The sequence below is a fragment of the Barbus barbus genome, assembly GCF_936440315.1.
Source record: "Barbus barbus genome assembly, chromosome: 9".
NCBI classification, from domain to species: Eukaryota; Metazoa; Chordata; class Actinopteri; order Cypriniformes; family Cyprinidae; genus Barbus; species Barbus barbus.
The window spans coordinates 30,951,521-30,974,133 of NC_136737.1; the positions used below are offsets into that span (position 1 = coordinate 30,951,521).

At 38.3% G+C, this 22,613-nt stretch overlaps 1 protein-coding gene across 9 annotated transcripts in view; it reads left to right on the forward strand.

The window, feature by feature from the left end:
• Nucleotides 1-374: 374 nt before the first annotated feature.
• The window catches only part of LOC306874641 (NLR family CARD domain-containing protein 3-like), a 62,397-nt gene continuing 40,158 nt past the window's right edge, over nt 375-22,613 (forward strand). For 2 of the 9 annotated variants that reach the window (XM_079424789.1, XM_079424793.1), the window contains exons 1-8: nt 378-451; nt 2,707-2,773; nt 3,186-3,239; nt 4,399-4,506; nt 4,623-4,683; nt 5,141-5,345; nt 5,503-7,282; nt 8,293-8,379. In XM_079424789.1, the coding sequence (XP_079280915.1) occupies nt 2,715-2,773; nt 3,186-3,239; nt 4,399-4,506; nt 4,623-4,683; nt 5,141-5,345; nt 5,503-7,282; nt 8,293-8,379 (2,354 nt within the window). In that variant the 5' untranslated portion in view covers nt 378-451; nt 2,707-2,714. Of the gene's footprint in view, nt 452-2,600; nt 2,774-3,185; nt 3,240-4,398; nt 4,507-4,622; nt 4,684-5,140; nt 5,346-5,502; nt 7,283-8,292; nt 8,380-17,293; nt 17,468-22,613 lie in introns of those variants that run through there. The other 7 variants (XM_079424791.1, XM_079424795.1, XM_079424788.1 and 4 more) reach the window with 6 other exon arrangements.

Here is a 22,613-nt window from a genome sequence, read left to right on the forward strand (position 1 = left end):
TATAAGTAGGTGCTGCATTGAGAGACTATTGAGACTGTATTAAAAATGGTACTGTATTAAAATAAACTTGTTTCTGGTAATTCATTTGGATTGTGTTGTAGTTCAGTGTAAAGTCTGTGTTTTATTGTAAACAGTGTTAGTAGCAGATGGGGATCTGTAAAGAGTAACCATCATCCTTTTTACTACACTTATATCCTGCTTTTTGATAGATTTGATTTATATAACTCTTTGAAAAAGTTATGTTTTTATTAACTTATAACCAGATTATTATTGCTTTTATTGCTTCTCCCATTACTAAAGAAAATAACTGCATTCTTGACACTGTTAAAATATTCCACTCATATCCTGAAGAGGGAGCAAGAGATGAGGAAGCTGACAGAGAAAGTGAAACTATTACAACTGGATCTGTTTTGTTATATGAGGAAGTGAAGTGCATTGAGAGAGAAAAACAGTGAGTATCACGATTTCACAATTATCTTTGATAGCCAAACTCAATCCAGACTGATTTAAAGTGAAGTACAGCAGCAGGATCAGATATTCTGAAAGTAGTTTAAATGACATTAGGAGATAAAACACAGAGTCTGTAAATCGTCTGATTCCAGCTTTACTTTCATTTTAACACAGTGCTCGTCTGAACTTGTTCTGCAGTTTGTGAATAATGTGATTCTGTGTAAATAATATCAGGATGAAATACGATACGATTCACCTCTATTAAGCCGGGCTGTGCTATTTTCGTCCAATTTTGAGCCGAATTCTGGCTCGTGCGACTCTTTTTTTTTTTTTTTGTCGGGCCCTATTTCCGCTTTGTCGTGTGTCGTTTGTTGTGCAGTGTTTGCTCGGTGTACAGGGGGAAATGAGAAGCGATTAGCCTCTCCCGACAGGCAATCGGATGGTCGGGTGAATTTCTGACATGTAACCCCTCGTGAGGGTATCGCACAGCTGAAGCAGAGCTACGAACCACTGTCCTAAACTGCTTTTTCCCTCACTGCGCCTGCGCGGAAATAGAGCCATTTAATCTTTAATGCGGTAAGAAAGAAAACGAAAAAAAGGAAGATCTTTTGATAAAATTATGTTATTATCACGGGAAATGTGAATCATTGCCCATCATTTTGCAATTAGTAATATAGACAAACAAGTCGCAGCATTACCAGCTTCACTGACAGTACTGTAAGTTACAGTAGGGCCTACTGAAAGTAAAGCTGGCATAGTAATGCTATTTATAATTAAAATTCAACTGAAAAGTTGGAAAAACATGTAAAAGAACTATATGTTTTAAAGAGAATAAAAAATAACATCAAAAATAGATCGGTGCTGTCTGTTGTTTATTAATTCATGCTGTGGTTCTACTATGTTGTCTGTTGACACCGTGGAACATCATACTAACCTTTAAACAACATTCTACTAACGTTAAGGAAACTGGGCATTTTTATATTCAAATGTTACAAATCAACGTTCCTAGAATGTTACAAATCAACGTTCCTAGAATGTTGAATTTTAAAACAAAATTAAGTTGAAAGAACGTTTGAGGAACATCATACGTTTTAAAACGTTCCTCTAACGTCAAGAAAACTGGTCATTTTTTTATGTTCCCAAAACCAATAATGAATATTTGTAGAACGTTCTTATAACAAAATTCTGTTAGCTGCGTGATGCTTTTTATTTTTTAATTATTTTTTTAAGCTATCTCTGGCTATCGTCCATATACTGTGTCATCATCTGCGCAACTCGAGTATTTCACACGTATATAAAACAGCTGCAACAAAAATATTCCTTGTGTTTTTCATAAAAACATGAATTACCACGATAGGGGTATATTCTGTTGGGTTCTTCAGAGAAGCACTTGTCTTTTTTAACAAGCAGCACAGTGTTTGACCTAAAATATTTTTGATGGTAATAATAGATGTATGAAACTTACATTTCACTGACTCTGTATAATTGTGTATGTGAAGAATAAAAATCTTGAATCTTGAATGAAAACATGACGAAGGATTCACATATTAAACTCACCCATTTTTTTATGTCCACAGACATACCAGGCCAATAAAAGCGCTTGTTTATGGCATCCAGGGTTTTTAATGCCACAGTGAGCACCTATTGGGCTGCTGTGGAGCTCTTCAAAAATTTCTTGGGCACTTTTTTTCGTGCTGACCACTTTTGCCAAAGTACCTTCTTTTTTTATATAATACAAAGCTTCATCTAAAAAGTATAAAAATCATTATAAACAACCAGTGAAGCCACTAAATCCAGGTGTACATTTTACATTACTTTCAAAAATTAGAAATATAAACTTATCTTGTCTGGAAAGACCCTGAGGTATCTTTCCAAATCTTTTAAAGTCTGTCAGTGCTTTGAATTCAGCCTCATCCATCTTCAACACAACAGTGCAAAATCTAATAAATGAGTCCTATACAGCAGCAGGATCAGATATTCTGAAAGTAGATAAAATGACATTAGGAGATAAAACACAGAGTCTGTAAATCGTCTGATTCCAGCTTTACTTTCATTTTAACACAGTGCTCGTCTGAACTTGTTATGCAGTTTGTGAATAATGTGATTCTGTGTAAATAATATCAGGATGAAATAGTTGTTCATGTGTGCAGGTCATTACTGAGGACTGACTGATGAGACAGAGCTGGATTTGAGAAAATTAACTGCTGAGATGATTCATAACTCACTCTGTGTATCAACATCTGTATCTGCTTTTAGATGAAACCATGGCCTCCAGAATGAATCTCTCTGAAGAACATCACACACAGATAAAGACAGTCAAGAGGTGAGAAAACTGAATATGTTTCACATTTTTAATGTTCAGAAACAATAAATGCATGCTACAATAACACGATTTCAACCGTGCCCCTCAGATCTTTGAGTCAAGTGGATTTTGAATGCAGCTTCCAAAAGACACAAATAGCTGATTAATATATGTTTGTCTCTGATAAACGATCACACCGGTGTGATTAGATGTTCGGTGCTAAATTCAAATCTGTGTTTGCTCAACTTCACTGTCTGGCACGGAGCCAGAGACTGCTGTGTTTTTAGCTCCAGCACTGCGCATTATAACCAATCACACATGATTCTGTTGAGCTCATGAGTACAATGACCAATAAGAGGCATTCAGATGAGTGTTTTATTCAGTGTGAGCGCTCCCTGAATGAATTCTGCTCTCTGACCATTTCTCTCATCAGAAACAACAAAGTGCAGATGTGCGTAAGATGTGAGCAAGATATTCATTTCACAATGTAAGCAACTTCAGTGATTAATGGGAGTTTTTGAGAGTGCTTGAATTAGACTAAAGTCAATGATAATGTTCTTTGATAATGTAAACGGAGAGTCTATTTACACTAATTCTCCAGCATCGTGTGATTGGCTCTGTGAAGATTATAAAAAGCTGCTATGGGGTTGAACCCGTCTTTTGCTATGGACCAGCAGCTCCAGTGGCGCAGATGCTAAATCACTTATGGGAGGATTTTTGACGCGATCGACTAGACTTTTCTCCCTTTTCAAATCTCATATCACATCGTAAAGGCATTCATTTTTAATAAAAATGAAAGAAATAACCAGAAAGTTGAAAATACAGTATCGGGTAGGTAGGGTTAGGGTAGGTGTAGGGAGGGCTTTATTGTATCAATAAGGTGGCATCCATTTAATAACCTGAATTAAAATGATAATTTACACTCAATACGTTATTATTGCATACTGGTTTATAATTTATTACAATACTGAAGTCCATTGCTATTTGAAGGTAAGAAAAATGACTGCAGTTTGAACTGAGGAGGGCCTATAATCAGTCCAGGGCACCTCTGCGTCATCATCCGTCCCTGCACCAGTGTCTCTGTATTGCTCTATTTTATTCTATAATGCATGAATGAAGAGGGCACATGGGCCAGATCCTTTTATTGATAGAAAATAATACTTTAATCTGTTAACTCTCAAGACACAACACAGTCCTCCATGAAAAAAATATGTACATCGGTTGCAGATATTTCTATGTTCTTTCAACATAATTGATCTCCGTTTATGTTCCCTAACTCCGTGTAGAGCTCAGATCCATCCACAGCGAGAGACTAAATGGTGATGGGTGCGAATCAGTTTCCTTCACAAAGGAGCGGGGTTTCTGAAGAACTCATAACTACTTTATTTAGCTTCAACATGACTAATTCTATATGATTGAACATCCTTACAGAATAAATACATGCTACATGATTCAAATATGTTTAGATGAGGAACATAAATTAATCATGTAGGAAATATGAAATGCATATTTAAAAATTCAACAACCTCCCCATCGCCATTTTTCAGTGAAAGATGAACATTAAAGGGAGTTTGAAACAGTAAAGGTGTTTCTGTCAGAGCAGTGTGAGATTTTCAGAAACAGTTTGTATTGCTGTTGTGTTTCAGTCTGTGTGAGAATGACTCTCCTGAACCCAGCTGTGTGTCCATCAAGAGTGACCGGTCAATGGATCCTCCAAATACATTCAGCTCGGGAGAATCATCTGCTGATCTGAGGTGCTGTTTAGTTTACAGTATAAGAAATATATATAAGATATTAATTTATTTACTGATCTGTATTAAATACTTCCATACATGTTTATATGCATATATTTACATGTTTTTAACTGCAGTCAAAAACATGAAGGACCAGAATCACATTCAGCAAAGAAGAACTTAGACTCCATTTTCAAGGTTGGTTTTGTGTGTGTGTGTGTGTGTGTGTGTGTGTGTGTGTGTTTGTGTGTGTGCGTGTGTGTGTGTGTTTGTGTGTGTGTGTGCGTGTGTGTGTGTCCATCCCAACACAATAACTCTCTGGGTAAAAGTAATAAGAAATGGGTAAATCTGTGAAATCCTCTCTGTAATAGTCACATTTACTTTCCTACACATGTAAGATAATTTGTAGGCCACTATAAAGCAGGTCAACGATCACTAAAGTAGAGAAGATGAATCCATATGTAACCTGACTGCTGCACAAAGATGAACATCAATCTAGCAAACAGCCAATCCAGTCAAACTCCCTCTTTTAATCTCAGTATCTGTAGACGCTGATGTCTGAGCAAACAGTGGAAGTTATTAGCAGGTGTGATATAATTCAGTGATGTTTAGTTTTCATGCCTTTGACTAAACAAAATAATATTCACTATTTCAGGAGCTTGAGCAGAACATCATCTCTGTGATGAAGAGTGAGCTGAAAGGTTTTAAGAGACTACTGAGTCCAGATTACCCAGAATGCTCTGAAAGAGACCATTATGCTGACGAGGGTCATATCAGAGTCAGAGAGGGGCTTCTGAAGATCACACTGATCATCCTGAGGAAGATGAACCAGACAGACCTCGCTAACACACTACAGACCAGTAAGAGCTCTGCATCAGCTGATTATAGCCTGTGTTTTTATTATGAACCTTCTGTCTCTCAATCTCATGACACAATCTAATATCTAACATATCAAACCTAAAAATACATTTCTAAAATATTGCTCTGCCAATAACAAGAATTATTTCCTTTGCTCAGAACTGATGCCAGTGTATCAACAAAAACTCAGATCCAGACTACAGGATAAATATCAGAGAATCAATGAAGGACTGTCCAATAATGGAGACTCAACACGTCTGAATGAGATCTACACAGAGCTCTACATCACAGAGGGAGGCAGTGGAGAGGTCAATAATGAACATGAGGTGAGACAGATTGAGACAGTGTCCAGGAGACCAGAGACACAGGAGACACCAATCAACTGCAATGACATATTTAAACCCTCACCTGGACAAGACAAACCCATCAGAACTGTGCTGACTAAAGGAGTCGCTGGAATTGGAAAAACAGTCTCTGTACAGAAGTTCATTCTGGACTGGGCTGAAGGAAAAGCCAATCAGGATGTTCATTTCATATTTCCACTTCCTTTCAGGGAGCTGAATCTGATACAGAAGAATCTCAGTCTTGTGGAACTTCTAAACCACCTTCACAAAGAAACCAAAGAATTTAAGTCAGCAGATTATGAAGACTACAAAGTCATGTTCATATTTGATGGTCTGGATGAGTGTCGACTGCGTCTAGATTTCCAAAACAATCGGAGCTTGTCTGATGTGACAGAATCAGCCTCAGTGGATGTGCTGCTGACCAACCTCATCAAGGGCAATCTACTTCCTTCTGCTCTCCTCTGGATCACCTCTCGACCAGCAGCAGCCAATCAGATCCCTCCTGAGTGTGTCCACCAGGTCACAGAGGTACGAGGATTCAACGACCCTCAGAAGGAGGAATATTTCAGGAAGAGAATAAATGATCCGAGTCTGGCTGATAGGATCGTCACACACATCCGATCATCAAGAAGTCTGTTCATCATGTGTCACATCCCAGTCTTCTGCTGGATTTCAGCCGCTGTTCTGGAGAGGATGATGGGTAAAGCAGAGAGAGCAGAGATTCCCAAGACTCTCACACAAATGTTCACACACTTCCTGATCTTTCAGACCAAACTGAAGACTCAGAAGTATGATGGGAAATATGAACTTGATTCTGATCAGGCTAGAAAGACTATTCTGTCTCTAGGAAAACTGGCTTTTGAACAGCTGGAAAAGGGGAACCTGATCTTCTATGAGGAGGACCTGAAAGAGAGCGGCATTGATGTCAGAGAAGTGTCAGTGTACTCAGGAGTTTGTACCCAGATCTTCAGAGAGGAGTCTGGACTGCAGCTGGGGAAGGTGTACAGCTTTGTTCATCTGAGTATTCAGGAGTTTCTTGCTGCTTTATTCAAGCTGCTGTCCTTTTCTGAACAAAACACAGGACTGTGGAATATATTCAGGTCACGTGGATCAGATCATATGTTCATGACCAGTTTCCTGAAGAGAGAAGTGGACAAGGCCTTACAGAGTGAGAACGGACACTGGGACCTTTTCCTCCGGTTCCTTCTAGGTCTCTCACTAGAGTCTAATCAGACTCTCTTACAAGGCCTCCTGAGAAAGACAGTAAGCAGCTCTCAGATCAATCAGGAAACAGCTGAATACATCAAACAGAAGATCAGGGAGAATCCCTCTCCAGAGAAATTCATCAATCTGTTCCACTGTCTGAATGAACTGAATGATCGTTCACTGGAGCAGGCGGTCCAAACATACCTGAGCAGAACAGATTACAGTCATCTCTCTGGAGTCTCTCTGTCTGCTGCTCAGTGGTCTGCTCTGGTGTTTGTGCTGCTGAACTCAGAAGAAGAGCTGGATGAGTTTAATCTGAGTAAATATGATTCATCAGAAGAATGTCTCCTGAGGCTGCTGCCAGTGATCAAAGCATCTAGAAAGATTGAGTGAGTATTTTACAGTGTCTTTGTTTTATTGACTTTATTGTGAACAGTAGGCCTGTGTTTCTCTACACTGTTTCTGTATATTTTGAGGTCTTTCTTATTTGACACACTCAGCTAACATCACAGAGCGCTCTACTAATGACCTGAAGTGTTGAATCAGGTGTGTTTGATAAGAGAGATTCATCCAAACTGTGCAAAGATGAGCTGCCTCCAGGAACAGGGTTGTGACTCTCTGATATTACAAATACTGGATTAGAATAAAAAAAATGTTTCTTTGTGTCTGTGTGTGTGTGTGTGCGTGTGTGCGTGTGTGTGTGTGTGTGTGCGTGCGGAAAGCCATATAAACAGAGGAGCTCATAAGTTTTTCAGCCTGGTTCATATGAGAACCTGGAGATTTGGTTTGGTCGTCACACAGGCCACGGCATGCAGTGTGACCCATAAAATATAACTATAAAAAAATAAATTAATAGTAGTGATAATAATATTGCACTTTATTTAGTTTTTATTTAAATTAAATAATAAACTAAATAATCAAGTGTGATAATACTATTTTATTTTAAAAAGGGAGTATTACATACACACACAATTATTTTATATTAAAGTTAAAAATAAAATGCTAATATTTTGACACATTATTATTTTTTTAATTGTAATTTTCATCATTTTCAAAGGTGAAATCAGCTAGCTTTTATTTTGGCGGGTTGCCGGCAAGTAAGTTTATGCGCTTCCGGGTTTAGAGCCGCTGATTGAAGAGCGTCAGTGAATGAAATGTCAGTTTTGCTTTGAAAACGGCAGCGGCTAGATTATGCTTTCATGAACATTCCGTCATTGTAAGTCTATGGGATTTTTTTGTCTGTTTTTTCGTCCGCTGTGTGAACATCGTAGGTCCGATCACTTAGAAAAGATACAGCTCTCCTCTCCTCAATGATCCGGTTGATTTGAGACCTCATTCATGGGTCTGTGACAAACAGTGAATGAACTTAATCTTTATTTTTTCTGTATTTTCTCTGCAGTCTTTCCTTGTGCAGGATTGGAGAGAAAGGCTGGTCTGCTCTGAGTTCAGCTCTGGAGGATCCACACTGTAAACTACAGAAACTACAGTAAGTGTTATTATATTATTAAACACAAAAACTGTGTGAAAATACTGCCAAACAAAAACATTTCATGTTAAAGCGATAGTTCACCCAAAAATTAAAACTCTGTCTTCACTTTAATTATCTTCAAGTCATTTCCAAACAGCATGACAAACACAATGATTATACTGAATGTGCTCAAGACTAATGTATGTTTATCTCGGCTGGATAAAAGAAGCCAGGGTCACACTAGTAGCCTAAAGTTTTGATGGATGATGATTGTCATCAAGGTAAAGATGATTACAGTCACATACAGGATGGTGCATTAGGTGTGTGTTGTGTCTGTTATTTGATGCACAAACGAACCGTGTGTATTTGTGCTCTCGGTGCACTGATCACTATAATATCATATTTCTGCTTGAACACAGCTCAGGATATTCACCTAGTTGAATACACAGAGTTTAATAACGGATGCTCGTGTGTTTTGGAGGAGTTTGTGAGGATCAGTGGTGTTCATGTACATACGGGCATCAGACGCTCAAACAGCTTGTTCTGACAGAGGAAATATTCACTGATGCTGTCGAGCTGCCTTCAGATCACTGAGTTCAGAGATACATACTTTTACATACTTTGTAGATATTATATACAACTTTAGAGACATTTTTGTGAAGTATGTTCATGGGATGCTTAAATCTTTCTTGAATTTGCTTTGTTTAAAAAAATGACATGAAAATACGAAGGTTTTAGTGAATAGAAAAGTTTGGGCTTGCAGTATTGATTTGGAGAAGAGGGGGTCTTGGAGTAAAAAAGGTTGAGGACCACTGCTTTAGGGAAATGCAGGCACGGTTTTATGGGGTACTAAGAAATGAACATTATTGTATTATTTTTTAAATAAAAATGTAACTTAATGCAATATAAAGATACATCCCAACCAGCTTTTTTATTTAGGCCTATTTATTTGATATGCATTGTATTATTTATTTATTTTCCACTTGGTAGATCTCGGTAAGTTTGTCATTTTAAAAGTAGATCCCCGCTCAAAAAAGTGTGGGCACCCCTGGTATATACACTTATTGTTCCTTCACATGCTATCGGAGTAATCGGGAAATTGGATGTGAACGGCCTTTCAAGTCATATTTACTGGGAAATAATTAATAAAAAATAATTTTGATACCAGAGTTTCTGAGTTGGGCGGGTCATAAACTTTAAACATGGTGGAGGGGACAACCATTGCTGCTGTCTGTTCTCACAACAACTACATCCCTTTGTCTGGTCGCTTAAGTACTGTATTTATAGGCTAGATATGAGCGATCATTCAAAGCATATTTTATGTTTTATAAGCAGTGAAATAAGCATGTATTTGACTGAAATTGTCAGAAAACTGCATGTATAGCACGGTGAATGTTTATATGATTGTCAACCAATGGGATGCTACATTTTATTCTTTCTGACATTAAAGCACTTGAACACAACAAGCTCGTAATCACGACTTCATAAGTGGGAAATAGGACATTTCCGATAGCACGAGAAGGCAGCGTTATAGACCAATGAACAACAAAGTACATAAGTATCAGACAAAATGAAACATACAGATACATTTTAATCTGATTTAAGAGTATTTATATCAGAGTAAACCGCACTCATAAATGCTACTGTTTCCTCTGTCAGGTTTGCACCTCTCTCTCTTAGATTCATCTTTCAGCAATTGATGTTATGTATTTATTATCTCTGACTCTGAATTGGATTCTTATTCTTTAATTATGTAACTAACATGATACATTCTTACCTGACAAATAAACTGTTATTTATTCTTCGCTCTTCTGAAATCATAATGACTAGTAGATCTTGTGGAGGCTGATGTTTCCTCAAATCTGTGTCCAGGACAGAACAGACTAAAGGCTCATGGATGAATGGAGCAGTAGCACGTCATCAGAGACCTTTTGATTTCTGTCTATCACTGATTAGCAAGTTGTACTGAAGTGACCAGAACTACACTTTCTGTTCTGATCAAGCAGTAGGCGGCCGACTTAAAGGTGCAGTGTGTAGATTTTAGCAGCATGTAGCGGTTGAGTTTGTGAATTACAAGAAACGGCTCAGTCTCCCGCTCACCGCTCCCTTTAGAGAAGCTACGGAGGCCGATAAAGGGCTAAGATGTCGTAGTCTGAGACAGCAGAGAGTAGCCAGCAATGAGGTTTCTTTACAGAGGGAAATTAAGAAAGTATATTTATTAATTTCCCTTATTGTCTACCCCTGTACTTGTACATCATTGTGTGGGAGTTTTATTCTCAAGAACTAGATTAGCAGTAGACAGCCACTTAAAGAATAGGTTAACCTTGCACCCTCTGACTAATGGCTCTTTTCCACTGCGTGGTACGACTCGGCTCGGCACGGTTCAGAACGGCACGACACGGCTCAGTTCGGCTCGTTTTGTGTTTGCACTGCAGTTTAGTACCGCTTTAGAGAGGACGGGATTATTCACGTGTCGTTATAGTTGCACCACCTCTACTGCCGTGACTCCTGAAAAACGTTTTAATTCTGCGTCGCTCCATCACGCTCTCGCTGGATCCGCTCCTCGGCTATCAACGAGAGGAACATCTGTACTTCCTCAACAGACAACGAAACAGACATTTTTTGGTTGTTTAAAAAAGGTGCGCTCATTCAAAAGTTGCGTTTGATCCTTCTCTGGCTGTGCTGATTTAAATCAGTGACAATTTTCTCCGGCCAATCAGTGATCAGCAGAGTTTAAACGTAATGTTTTGGTAACGGTACGACTCGCTTGAAACCTCGGCCGAGGTGGTGCTAAAAAACGTAACAGGTACTGTTCCCAGTGGAAAACCCACCAGAAGTGAGCTGTACTGAACCGTGCCGCACTATGCAGCGGAAAAGCTCCATAAGTTCAGACTGGAGAGTTTGTGATCGTGAGATTCGTGTGAGAGTCTGCACGTGTGTGATTGTGTGTGTGCGTTTGATTGTGTGTGTGTGTGTGTGTGTGTGTGTGCTTGTGATTGTGTATGTGTGCGCGTGTGATATGTGTGTGTGTGTGTGTGTGTGAGTGCATGTATGGGGTGTGATAACTGCAGTTTTTCTACTCTCTAAGCAAATTGACAGGAGAATTAAGGTGCATACGCTCGCCAGCCGTTTGGCAAAAATCCCATAGTATTCAGGCGTTTGTTTTTTTAAATTAATGCAATGCATAAATACAGAGTTGACATTTAAAGAATGATTATACATAATATACAAAGTATCATGAATATACATTGTCAACTGAAATCAAGTACTAAAGATTACAAGAGAAAAAGTAGAGAAACAAATGAAGATTCAGGCGTCAGACGTAATATTTGACACGTTAGCCGTCACGGTCACGTCTCGGAGCTGAATACAGTACCTGAATTACATATCTTTTTAATGGTCAAATTAAATTTTACTAATCAAAAAGCATGTATAATTAATTAAAATCATGAAACTTAAACAATTTAACATCAATTTATTTAGCAAAAAATACATGTTTAGGGCCCAATTAAATGTTTTATTTTTTCCAACCTTATGTTTTATTGTCTAATTATTTAAAAGTATAAAAACAAGTTTAATTTATTCTAACATTTATTTTTTTTTTTTCTCAGAAACTCTGTGTTGTGTATTTACATTTATTAAGGCATAAAACATTCATTTTATCTTTTAATTAATGAAAATGAAAATAAAATCTTATTTTTTGGAAAATAAAGGGGATTTAATATTAAAATTAATATTAATTATAATAGGCCCAAGCCCTTATTTATTTGTGGGCCCCTCGGTGTTCCCCTGCCCCTTCAGGGTTAGGAAACACTCGACTACATGTCTAAGTGAGGTTCAGAAAGAGTTTTGTGACAAGACCAAGAAAATGTTTCTTCTTTTTAGAAGGTGAAAAATGATACATTTACAGTACATTCAAACACAGTGTTGTACATTGCCCTGCAGGCTGCATATTTATTCCAGGCTATATATCCTTGTTGTTTTACCTAGGCAGCAATATTACCTTAAAACACACACATAAATAAATATATAAATGAATAAATATATAAACATATATAAATGAGATATGCATTACTAATAGTAGACACTGTTGTACAACCCACAAACGCATGAAAACAGTGTGTTATGATCATATCCCAAGTTAAAAAAGTACAATAGTAAAGATAATAGAATTTAGCCTAAGTATTAAGCTAATATCCAGGCGTTTATCCACACGTACGTTATCCACACGTTCATCCACACGTACGTTATCCAGACGCAAAGTAAAAAAAATCCTTTCTCAGCTCCGTCGTCGCCGCGGCACTTTGAGCGCAGCTCCAACACGTGACCGTGACGTCTAACGTCTCATATCTTACGTCTGACGCCTGATTACTATGGGATTTTGGCCAGACGACTGGCGAGCGTATACACGTTAGTTCACCTCTCAGTTTGCTTCGCGATCGCTAATAAATGCACAAAGCACACCTCATAAGTGTGTGCGTGTGTGTGTGTGTCTGCCCGTGTGTGTGTGTGTGTCTGTGAGAGAGAGAGAGAGTGCGCGTGTGTGTGTGTGTGTGTCTGTGAGAGTGTGTGCGTGTGTGTGTGTCTGCCCGTGCGTGTGTGTGTGTCTGTGAGAGAGAGAGAGAGTGCGCGTGTGTGTGTGTCTGTGAGAGTGTGTGCGTGTGTGTGTGTGTGTCTGCCCGTGTGTGTGTGTGTGTCTGTGAGAGTGTGTGCGTGTGTGTGTGTGTGTCTGCCCGTGTGTGTGTGTGTGTCTGTGAGAGTGTGTGCGTGTGTGTGTGTGTCTGCCCGTGTGTGTGTGTGTCTGTGAGAGTGTGTGCGTGTGTGTGTGTGTGTGTGTGTGTGTGTGTGTGTGTGTGTCTGCCCGTGTGTGTGTGAGAAAGTGACAGTTGAGATTCAAATTCATGAACATTCCGTCATTGTAAGTCTATGGGATTTTTTTTGTCTGCTTTTTCGTCCGCTGTGTGAACATCGTAGGTCCGATCACTTAGAAAAGATACAACACTCCTCTCCTCAATGAGCCGGTTGATTTAACACCTCATTCATGGGTCTGTGACAAACAGTGAATGAACTTAACTCATCTTTAGTTGTTCTCTTTCTCTCTGCAGGCTGTATAACTGCAGTATTGGAGAGGAAGGCTGTGCTGCTCTGAGTTCAGCTCTGAGATCAAACCCCTCACACCTGACTGAACTGGATCTGAGCTTTAATAAACCAGGAGACTCAGGAGTGAAGCTGCTCTCTGCTCTACTGGAGGATCCACGCTGTAAACTACAGAAACTACAGTAAGTGTTATTATATTATTAAACACAAAAACTGTGTGAAAATACTGCCAAACAAAAACATTTAGTGTTAAAGGGATAGTTCACCCAAAAATTAAAACTGTCCTCACTTTAATTATCTTCAAATAATTTCAAAACAGCATGACTGTCTTCTCTGAACATAAGAGAAGATATTTAGAGAAATGTTTTTTGTCCACACAATGGAAAGCAATAATACCCAAACTTTGGTTACACTGTAAAAATTTCAGGCCTCCTCAACTCTCCAACAAATTTTCTAGTGACTGATTACATCTACATTTCTCCATCGGCCCAACTGGATTTCTGCTAACTGAATTTGATCAATTGTGGCAACAGTCTGTTATCTGTTGAAATTAAACAACTGCTAACTGTCCAAAAATTAAACGTACAGATCCAAAGTTCTCCAATCCATGATTTACATGTTCTCTGTGGCACCAAGTCTTGTGTAATTGAATCAGTTGAAGAGTATTAAACTGTCCCAACACAGGCATAATCTCTCCTGTGTATGTTTTCAACATGACTCTAGTGTCCTCCAGTGTCTCTGTTGAGAACGCAGCCTGGAAATGTTTCTCAGATACAGTTTCTTACAATCATGTTTGCACTAATAATAGAACCCTCATGTCATTTTTCAAAACTCTAGACACAAAACTCAAAACAGTCATTATTTGTAACACAGGCTATCCAATGTTCAAAACTCTGCATGTTGCATTCATATCTTTAAAGAAGCCTTGCATTTGCAGAAGCATTGGTTCAAAATACTAATTTATTATGAAATATCATAAGAACATTACTTTAGATCCCCCACTCACAAGATACCCATAGTTTCACTGTTTAGTTGTTAGTACAATCATTAAATATAGTTGTTCAAAACACATGATGCAGCTTTCATTATGATTCTACACATTCATACATCATTGAGAAAAGTACAGACACTGGAAACATTACAATTTGAAAATTATTGATGAAATAATCAACACAACAGGTTTTTCAAAAAACTTTCAATAAGAAAAAAAAAAAGATAAGAAAAAATGACTTTAGGCCTACAGTAAAATGTCAACTGGAGTGTCCCTCACCGCACTTCTATGTTTTTATCAACCCTGTCTTGTGAGTTTGGCCACAGGTTCTCATCCACATCATAATGGATGTTTTCATCTTGGAAAACATCTTCTGGTATGGCAAATACAGGCCTGACATCGGTCTCCTTTGATATCATTGCACATATCATCTTTGGCTTGGAGAAGAGGGACTTGTTTGTGAGGTCTATTGTGAACCTTTGACCTCCATGTGGAGAAAAACTCCTCAGTCGGGTTACAGTAAGAAAAGGGGAATATGGGGTAAATACAAGCTGATAAACTGTGGATGGGCCTGAAACCATGATTGCTCTCAGTGCCGCCGCTAGGAGTTTTGGGCCCATTGCACTGATTTTGCTTTGGGTCCCCTCAAAATCACATTCAGTGTGGGGTGGTTAGGCCGCCAGCGAACATCGGTCTGGGCCCGTCTCAACCGCTGGGCTCTCAACCTTTCATCCATGTCATGGCCTGCCTCCTCCAAAAATATGAATGGTTTTCATCAGCTTCCAGCTCTATCAACCTCTAAAAAGACAAGGAAAAATAAATACTGATAACAATGATATAGATGTTTTGGGATTTCTTTTCTCCCAGCAACAGGCATCCTGAAACTGATCATACCTGAACATACTCAGTCCTCAGTTGCTTCACTTTCGTAATGTTGTTCATAATTGCACTTTGAGCAGCTGTATCAGTTGATGGTTAGATCATTGCAATGAAATGAATAAACTCTCAATTCAGATGTAATGTGCGAGTTGTACTATGCGAGAAATAGTAATACTTTAATGTTAAGTTGTGTCAATTTGAACCTGTGATTCTAGTTCAATGAACAAAAGATCTTTGGCTCGTGTATTTTATCCAAGCATTTGTAAAAAGTGTTGTGTTTTGAAAAATGTGCATTTTGATCATCGGTTGTGAATTGTGTCTAGAGTTTTGAAAAATGACATGAAGGTTCTGTTATTAGTGCAAAAATTATTGTAAAAAACTGTAAGATACTCACGGCTGCGCCGGCATTCATTTCCATCATAATTTCCTTGCCATTTACATTAAATGTCTCTGTGAATTACTTTTTGCTGTTTTAATATGCGGCTTAATATTTACAAATACTAGTGTGTGTGTGTGTGTGTGTGCGCGCGCGCCTGTGTGTGTGTGTGCCTGTGTCTGTGTCTGTGTGTGCCTGTGTCTCTGTGTGTGAGAGTGTGTGTGTGAGAGAGAGTGTGTGAGAGAGAGTGTGTGAGAGAGAGTGTGTGAGAGAGAGTGTGTGAGAGAGTGTGTGTGACTGAGAGAGAGTGTGTGAGAGAGAGTGTGTGAGAGAGAGTGTGTGAGAGAGAGTGTGTGAGAGAGAGTGTGTGAGAGAGAGTGTGTGTGACTGAGAGAGTGTGTGAGAGAGAGTGTGTGAGAGAGAGTGTGTGAGAGAGAGTGTGTGTGACTGAGAGAGTGTGTGAGAGAGAGTGTGTGAGAGAGAGTGTGTGAGAGAGAGTGTGTGACTGAGAGAGAGTGTGAGTGTGTCTGTGTGTGTGTGTGTGTGTGCGTGCCTGTCTGTGTGTGTGTGTGAGTGTGTGTGTGTGTGCGTGCCTGTCTGTGTGTGTGTGTGAGTGTGTGAAAGTGACAGTTGAGATTCAAATTCATGAACATTCCGTCATTGTAACTCTATGGGATTTTTTTGCCTGATTTTTTTCGTCCGCTGTGTGAACATCGTAGGTCCAGTCGCTTAGAAAAGATACAGCACTCCTCTCCTCAATGATCCGGTTGATTTGACACCTCAATCATGGACTGAACAGACAGATTCGTCTTTATTAATCACTTCCCAAGTCTAGAGAAATAAATCATAAGACAAACTAGTGTTAGCATAAATCTGTTGTATTTTTCTCTTGTTACGGTTTGCTGCAGGAGTTATAGCAATGTGTTGTGAATCTAAAGGAACAAAATATGTTATTAGACACAAGCTAATAAACAGGCTATTAAACACAGAATATATATATATATATATATATATATATATATATTGTGGTTAACCTTGCATCCTCTGAGTAATTTTTTTTTTTTTTTGAATGAATAATTGAAAATATAGGATGAATAATTGAAAATATAGGATGTACAGAATAATCAAAATATCTCCATTTAAACTAACCAATATCTGTGATTAGTTACTAATTAGAAACACATTCTAAATTTAATGATCACTTGCAAATTGGAGTTAGATTAAAGCACGAGTAGTAGTCCTTCACACAATATACCTTCATCCACGCCGCTGGATTTCATCATTGAGCCGATTAGTGATCCTTACAAGACTTGTATATCATAGTTATACTATAATGTTACTCTTATTTTAACATTATCACCTGTATAGTACTACAAACGGTTTGAGGAGTGAAAACGATGAACTAGTTCAGCATCACAATCAGGAATCATGTAGAGTGAGTTAAATTAATGTCTCAGCTGCTGGCAAGATAAAATCTCTATAGCACCGATCCTGGTGTGAGAGAGAAAAGCAGAGCTCATACAAACACACTCTCACCCTAAAGCTGAAACACAATCCCAGAGATCATTCATGTTCTTCACTCTCTGCAGGCTGTATAACTGCAGTATTGGAGAGGAAGGCTGTGCTGCTCTGAGTTCAGCTCTGAGATCAAACCCCTCACACCTGACTGAACTGAATCTGAACTGTAATAAACCAGGAGACTCAGGAGTGAAGCTGCTCTCTGCTCTACTGGAGGATCCACGCTGTAAACTACAGAAACTACAGTAAGTGTTATTATATTATTAAACACAAAAACTCTGTGAAAATACTGCCAAACAAAAACATTTAGTGTTAAAGCGATAGTTCACCCAAAAATTTAAATTCTGTCGTCACTTTAATTATCTTCAAATAATTTCAAAACAGCATGACTGTCTTCTCTGAACATAAGAGAAGATATTTAGAGAAATGTTTTTGTCCACACAATGGAAAGCAATAATACCCAAACTTTGGTTACACTGTAAAAAATTGCAGGCCTCCTCAACTCTCCAACAAATTTTCTAGTGACTGATTACATCTACATTTCTCCATCGGCCCAACTGGATTTCTGCTAACTGAATTTGATCAATTGTGGCAACAGTCTGTTAACTGTTGAAATTAAACAACTGCTAACTGTCCAAAAATTAACCCTCTGAGGTCATTTTGGGACCCTTGAGATGTTTTGACATGCCCTGATATTTGTGCTTATTTCAGCTTCTTATAACATACTATTGATCAACATGTAATTTTTTTTGTATTCAGCACAAACTGTGCTACAATATTATGTGACCAAGATGGATGTACATGTCTGCATTTCTTAGAAAAAAAATATTATGCGTGGTTTGTAAGTTTTGGAAAAATAAATGTAGCTGAAATAAGGCCATAAAAGCCACACTAAATGGTCCTGAATAAGACTTTTGTGTAATCATTCTTGTAGGCTAGAATATTTACTTCACAATTATGTGAAAATTATTCAGCTTACTCATTCACAGAAAACAATATATTGATTTAAATTTTTAAAGACATGTTTTGTGATTGAAAGCCAATATGTGAGGGAGTGGTAATGGTCTTGAATATTAAGTGATTTCACCTGAGAGACAAAGGGCCCTCCCCTAAAGCTGCTAATGGCCCATCAGTGTGACTGTCACTTTGAGGCAAGGTGAAATGCTGTGAGGCAACCTGAAGAAACAATTTCAGAGGGCTCCAAGATTTTAATCTATTTTATTGTAATTGCTCTATGTTTAGGAACTAAATGTCTCGCATAGTATAAGTCAACTGACATACTTTACAAAATTAAGAAGTTTTAAGAAGGGGTACAGAAGACTGTGCTAAAGAGACATTCAAGGCAAAACAGTGCAAACCGGGACAATGCAAGAAGTAGTAATTGTGTCCAGTATACATAAGGACATATATAAGGAAAGATGAGAGCATTACAAAAGGCAGATGGTTTGTTAGGCCCACTCACCCACCTATGTGTAACCTACTCACTCACATGGTATTGCACATAAATACATGTTGTTTCATGTGTAAATCCAAGTATATGTTCTAAGTTTTATGTAGTGTTACAAAAGACAGTGCAAAAGAGACATATATAGACTCATGGGAGAATGCGAGTCAGCAGACGTCAGTTGAGCTCCAGTTTCCCGTGCCGGCCGGAATCACAGAGTCTGTGGAATCATATCAACATCCGTCTCTGTTTTCCATGACAGAGTGGACTGCCTGGAGATTACTTGCTTGTTTGCCTTGGCTCTCTTCGAAACAGGTGCTTGAATATTTTCCTTGGCAAATCTGTAAAAAAAAAAAAAAAAAAAGGAAGTTAGTAGTAATATATTATCACAACAGTTTGTGTAGTGTCACACAAGTACATGTTTACGATGTAAACTCAATTACATCTGTAAAATATCATGTCTGTGCACTTACTCAGTATGATTCTCGATCGCACTGAAACCTGAACGACACCTGCGTTTCCCTTTGCGAGGTGCTGATGCAGGTGAGCATGATGCAGCCACATGCCTAAAAAAAGTTAGCAAAATCCAAAGCAAACCAATGGCCAACTGATGGATACAATGTGTGTCTATATCTGCTGATGGCCAATTACACGGACAAATATCTGTTGATGGGCTGTAAACCACGCGTATTTACAGCTTTTCAAACATTTACACCCGAGAAATTTGCGAACGCCAGCCACCGGACATATACTAGCACGTAGAAAACATTTACACCTAAGAACAGATATTTGTAAACAAGTTATGTTGAAACTACCCCACACTGAGCGAAATGCATTAGAAACAACACAAAGATATTCAGAGCAGATATTCCACAACATCTATACATTAGGCACGATAGTATTGTAGCATGACAGTGTTATAAGCTAGCCCAAACTGAACGGAATATATTACAAATTCATTTAGAGTATCACATATTACAAACCCAGAAAAGTGCTTATATAGATTCAATTATTAATATTAATTATTTAACCTTACTTTAAAGCGATAGTTCACCCAAAAATTAAAACTGTCTTCACTTTAATTATCTTCAAGTCATTTCCAAACAGTGTGACTTTATTCTGTGAAACATAAGAGAAGATATTTAGAGAAATGTTTTTGTCCACACAATAGAAAGCATTGATACCAAAACTTTGGTTGTCAACAATGTCCAAAATATGATCTATTGTGTTTGACAGAAGAAAGAAGGTCATACGGGTCAGGAACAACATGCAGGGAAGTACATTATGACACTTTATATTTTTGGGTGAGCGTTTAAGAATCAAAATGTAAATGATCAAACACAATGATTATACTGAATGTGCTCAAGACTAATGTATGTTTATATAAACCAGGGGTGCCCAACAGGTCGATCGTGAAGGCAATGCTGGTAGATCACGCTTTAGGTCACTGGTTCTCAGCCGGGGGGCACGAGATAACTTAAAACTAAAATATAATATATTCACTAATGTTATGACTAATGTTAAATAATGTAAATATATAAATATAAGCACCACCTCTCTAGGTATTCTGTGATGTTCTGTGTTTCGGAGCAGCAGACCGTTTCTCATCTGTGTGAAATACAGACTGAACGACGGCTCAAAACCTCTGGATGAGCAGATGATACACAATACAGCTCTCGGCTGGATAAAAGAAGCCAGGGTCACACGATATGAGCATACAGTACTCTGTATGAGCATAAGTATCAGCCAAAATGATCAAACACAATGATTATACTGAATTTGCTCAAGACTAATGTATGTTTATCTCGGCTGGATAAAAGAAGCCAGGGTCACACTAGTAGCCTAAAGTTTTGATGGATGATCTGGGGTCGACAATATAATTGGCCCGGTGGCCCGGACGTACTTTTAAAACCGTCAGGGCCACCAGATCGCTCCAACCACTAGCCCGGTGGGGCCAGTAAAAATAATGCCTCGATTAAAAAAAGTCTAATTTCACATTAATTACCTGTGGTTCTGTGTTTTGATTTCTGTTAAATCGTCTCGGTAACCACCGCTAACACGTTACGTGATCCCGACAGCCTTACAGAGCGGGTTTATGCGCTCCGTCTGCACCGCCTTGCTCGTTGCCGCGGTTACGCGCACAAACTGCACACTGCTGCTCAGCACCTACCTATAGCTACTATTAAGCTGGGCTACATGTTTCTGAAACCCCCATCACCCGGCCAAACGCCGGGTAAAAAAGAGAAGGCAAGGAAGAGAAAATCACCAGAGGAATTGAGGGAAAGCGAAAGGGAATACGAAAAGAAAAGGCAGAGAAAGTTTCAGCCCCAGTGGCGAGACCGCTGGAATTGGCTGGGCTTAGGGGTGTGCGATATGACGATTTTTGATCATGGACGATACAAATGTCTCCACGATCTGCTTTTGAAGAAATATGGTAGTATCGTGCTACAGCACACATTATGTCAAATACAGTTCTGGCGCCGCGGTCTCTATATACTGTACAACACGACATACAGCAGTAGAGTTACTCTGACAGGACACTGCACTTATTCGTGGTCGCAAAAGTACATTATTTGCACACAAGCCTTGCTGGTTAATAGTTTAATTCGCGCGCTGGTCTGACGTGCGCTCATACACCTGAAGCACGCGCGCTAAAAAGTCTGTCTAACAGCGCCTGATTACTCAACTAACTTATCTTTTGCGCTAATACTGTCAAAACACACAAGGTTTACATACAGACTCATTTGGTTATCTCTAAAATGAAAGTAAATAGTTAAGAGAGAAACAGATGCGTGCCTATATATTACATGCGTGCAGCTCTTAAAGGGACAGGACACTAAACATGCTGTCGACTGTCATTAAAGGGATAGTTCACCCTAAAATTTAATTTCTGTCATTATTTACTCACTCACATGTTGTCCCAAACCTCTATTAATTTCTTGTGCTGAACCCAAAAGAAGATATTTTGAAGAATGAGGGTAACCAAACAGTTGCTGGTCCACATTGACTTTGATAGCAGGAAAGAACAGCAACTGTTTGGTTTTCCACCTTCTTCAAAATAGCATTTATGTTCAGCAGAAGAAAGAAACTCATTCAGGTTTAAAACAACTTTTGAGAAAATTATGGTATAAAAATAAAACATTATGACAGAATTGACAGACAGATGACAGAATATTTATTTTTGGGGGAACTATTCATTTAACGTTAACAAAACACAAAGAGAAAAATCACTCACTATTCTTGACTGAAAATCTTTAGGAATCAGTCTATCTAGTGTTTTATTTTTATATTTGTTCATTTAATTTCATTGAATGCTCTGCTAAATACACCTATTGTACCTGAAAATAAAGCACTGTTTGTTTTATTTGTATATTATGCGTATTTGTAATGTGTATCTTTGTTCTTATTTTTTAATAAGAGAGATAAAATGATGACAAAGATTTTTATCTTCGCCCACTTTGGCCTAAATATCTGCCATGTCTTTTTTTTTTTTTTTTTTTTTTTTGTTACCTTGAAAGGCTTTGTCTTTCTAGTTTGGCTGTAATGCTCAGACAACTTGTAAAACCAACATGACAAAGAATCGTGATATTTCTAAAAAAAAATTGTGATATGATATTTTTCCCATATCGCCCACCCCTAGCTGGGCTACGATCAAGAAAAAAAAGAGGTTTACTGTGAGCTCTGCAGATCAATGCCCACATATGCAGACAAGTAAGTTAGAGAAACGTTAACGTGTATGAAACCTATGGTATGAACATAATATAATGAATTGCTGTATGACTACGGAGAATGAATCCTATGCGATAGGTTTATTTGCACTTGTTTCATGTTTTTGCAGTTTTGCTGCACTTTGCACTAAACCTACCTTTAAAAAAATAAATGTTATTCATGTTGTTCAAGCAAACTGTTCTTTTTCGTGATTATTGGGATCAATACCCGACGCTTTG